At 40.8% G+C, this 3,277-nt stretch overlaps 1 protein-coding gene across 1 annotated transcript in view; it reads left to right on the top strand.

The window, feature by feature from the left end:
• insra (insulin receptor a) overlaps positions 1–2,618 on the top strand; it is a 65,489-nt gene extending 62,871 nt beyond the window's left edge. Inside the window, 3 exon segments of the mRNA XM_017309891.1 lie at positions 1–27; positions 216–350; positions 1,497–2,618. The exon segment at positions 1–27 is cut by the window's left edge and continues 18 nt beyond it. Of these exon segments, the coding sequence (XP_017165380.1) occupies positions 1–27; positions 216–350; positions 1,497–1,854 (520 nt within the window). The 3' untranslated portion in view covers positions 1,855–2,618.
• The last annotated feature ends 659 nt before the right edge of the window (positions 2,619–3,277 follow it).

A 3,277-nucleotide genomic window follows, 5' to 3' on the forward strand; every position in this document is an offset into this window, starting at 1 on the left:
CGTCTTCACTGCGCATTCAGACTGCTGGTAAGTAAAAACACAAACTATTCTTCAACATTTCACCAAGAACAACCCAACCAAACCAGAAAACCAACCAGAAAACCTTTTCTCTGTTGGTATTCACAAGGACCGGCTTCGTTTCTGGCCTGCGAGTGTTTACAGACGGATTTATTAGTCTGTCAGATGTCTAATCAGCTGATCTCTGTGTTTACCAGGTCGTTCGGGGTCGTCCTGTGGGAAATCAGCACCCTGGCCGAGCAGCCRTACCAGGGCCTGTCCAACGAGCAGGTCCTCAAGTTCGTCATGGACGGAGGCTTCCTGGACCGGCCAGACAACTGTGCAGACAGACTGTAAGCACACACACAAAGCCTGTTTATCTCTAATATAGTATATAAACATTAAGGCACAGCTGCTGTTTTTATATTGTATTTATTTATGCGTAAAGAAGAGCAGGGTTGTTCTGCTAATATAGAGTAAAGTAGGCGCCAATAACAAGTTTCAGTCTGGAGGAGTATTGAATGTAGGACTGAAACGATTAATCAGTTACTGAAATAATCTTCAACTAATTTAGTTACCAATTAATGAACAGGAGTGTCCAGACTCCAAAATGTTGTTTTCTGAGTAAACAACATACTCAGAGTAGTAATTAAGCCAAAACTACACAAAAAATATATACATTTTCCATATAAGATTAAAGAAAACCTTTGTCTGTAGATATTTTCCACTCATATTAGAAGTATTTTTAACTGCGTCCTTTAAAAAACATCCTTTRCTACAAATGATCAAGTGTACACYAAAGGATTCCTATTATGGCATTTTAGGCAATAACTGTGTTTTCTTGTTGACCTTCCATCCACTTGATCCATTCTTGTTGGTTGTGCAGGAAGCTCCACTTCTGCTTTTTCAGAGATGTACATTTGTAAAATTGCACATCTGTTTGCGGCTATTTTCACATGAGAGATTAACAGTTGAGGGGCCAKCAGCGGCTTATTTAGTTTAAAGTGACAAGACGCTCGGAAACAGGCAAAACTGATCAGACTGAAATCTTAGAGATTTTGTGTTTTGTATAACCTGTTGAAGGAAGCATAGTACGTCACCTGTATCACATTTGATACTATAAATATATTTTTAATATTTTTAACCCTTCCAGGCCGAACGTAGCGCCGGCAACCCATTCAAATTTGCAGAACCGTAACTTTGCGATATTTTGCTGAAATATTCCAATGGTTTCTGAAAGGGGAGACGTTCCGCTTTGCAGCCGATATCGGGTTATTACGGTAATCTCATCCCCGCCGTAGCAGGGAGCTAAATTAGTCTTTTAGTGGACAGTAAATTGTGAGAATAACTTGGATAAATGGGCAAATATATTTACTCAGGACATTTAAAGAACTGCGTAAAATTAAAATAAGCAAAAAATATCCAGGTGGAGATTTGAAACTTGGATCATAGAGGGTTAAACATCAGCGAGGTCTCACTCTCCCCGTCTCATCCTGCAGACACAACCTGATGCAGATGTGCTGGCAGTACAACCCGAAGATGCGTCCGACCTTCCAGGAGATCATCGAGATGCTGAAGGACGACCTGCACCCCTCGTTCCGGGAGGTCTCCTTCTTCTACAGCGAGGACAACAAGCTGCCAGAGAGCGAGGACTTCGACCTGGACATGGAGAACATGGAGAGCATCCCCCTGGACCCGTCGTCGTACTCCCAGAGGGAGCAGTGCTCGGACAGGGACGAGGCGTCCTCYGTGGGCCTGAGRGGCAGCTACGAGGAGCACCACATCCCCTTCACGCACATGAACGGGGGCAAAACCAACGGACGGATACTAGCGCTGCCGCGGTCCAGCCCGTCCTAACACATCCCTCGACACCATGTCCACGCTACAGAATAAAAATCTATTTTTGTTCTCATTTTATATATATATATATATATATATATATACACATATGTATATATATAGAGATAGATAGATAGATCACACTTTGATCACTTTGTCCTCAGAAACCCCTCAACACACATCTCAGGACTTTATTTTTCTCTCCAGATGCCACAAACACACACTACAGCGAGTCCATGCGCGGACGCCACAAGACACTTTTTGTATTTAAGGACGAACCTCCTGCTTCTCTCTGTTGTTCAAGATTGTACTTTATATACTGTACATAGATATATATATATATTGCCAATGTTGTGCTCGACTGGGTGGAATTTGGATTCAACTGTGAAACAAACTCTTGACAAACAAGAAGGCTGCTAAACCCACTGTCCCTCCTTTTCSTCCAGGCCGCGTCCCTCTTCCCCCCTCAGTCTGTCCCCCGGGTTGCTTCGTTTTGGGGAATAAAAAGTGCCCTTCTCTTTTTGTCTGTGGCCTACATCGGTTGTCATGGAACTGAGTCTTTCAATGCATGTGGATAACGAACTGAAAATGAAACAAAAGAGACTACTGGATGGTCCAGACGATGACCCATCCTGGAACAAACTCTGATCCACTGGAGAAGCTGGCTGAAGTGGCTTACCTCCTCACACTGCAGTATTCCAAAAATGGCACACAGGATAAAAACCCAGGACTTCTTTTGGGTTCTATTTTGTTTATTATTTATTTACATCTCATGTATTTGAGTTTTCACATCTACGGCTGAAGGATATTTAAACAGTTTTTTTTTTTTTTCCAGAGACATGTTGGCAAACAGGTTCGTCAGATTTACCAATAGCTGCTTTGTTGGTATATTTTAGTGGGTATAGAAGTTAAGAAATATAAATATATATATATATAAATCTTATATTGATGTTTTTGTACATAGTTATGTTGTCATTCTTGAGGTATTTCCGGTTAGATAATGTTTTTACATGTTAGTCTCTTTTGTTTTTTTTCTAATCCAGAAAGTCATTTACTAATTAGCTTTTTTTTCTGACTTGTGATCAACCAACAGCACTTGGTCTTTTTACAGTGCGATGCCCAGGAGGAGGAGTGTTTGGTGTCTCCAGCTTTAAAATGTCTGCCCAACTTATCAAGATCAAAATAAAAATAGTGCTGTAAATAATGCAGCAAGGTGCATTTGTGACAAATGTGCATTTTCTTTCTTCTTTGCGTACCTGTTGAGACTTTTAGAGTTAATTTGCTACACAGCATTTTACAAAATATATGTGACTGGCTGGTTTTACCTCATTACCTCAAGAAGACTTGCTAAGCCTGGCAGTCATTCATCCAGYAGCCCGTTGTGTTTTTGAGTTAAAAAATGTTTAATTTGAATAGGAAATTTGAAAATATCACTTGATTA

The sequence above is a fragment of the Poecilia reticulata genome, linkage group LG17 (assembly GCF_000633615.1).
Source record: "Poecilia reticulata strain Guanapo linkage group LG17, Guppy_female_1.0+MT, whole genome shotgun sequence".
Lineage (NCBI taxonomy): Eukaryota > Metazoa > Chordata > Actinopteri > Cyprinodontiformes > Poeciliidae > Poecilia > Poecilia reticulata.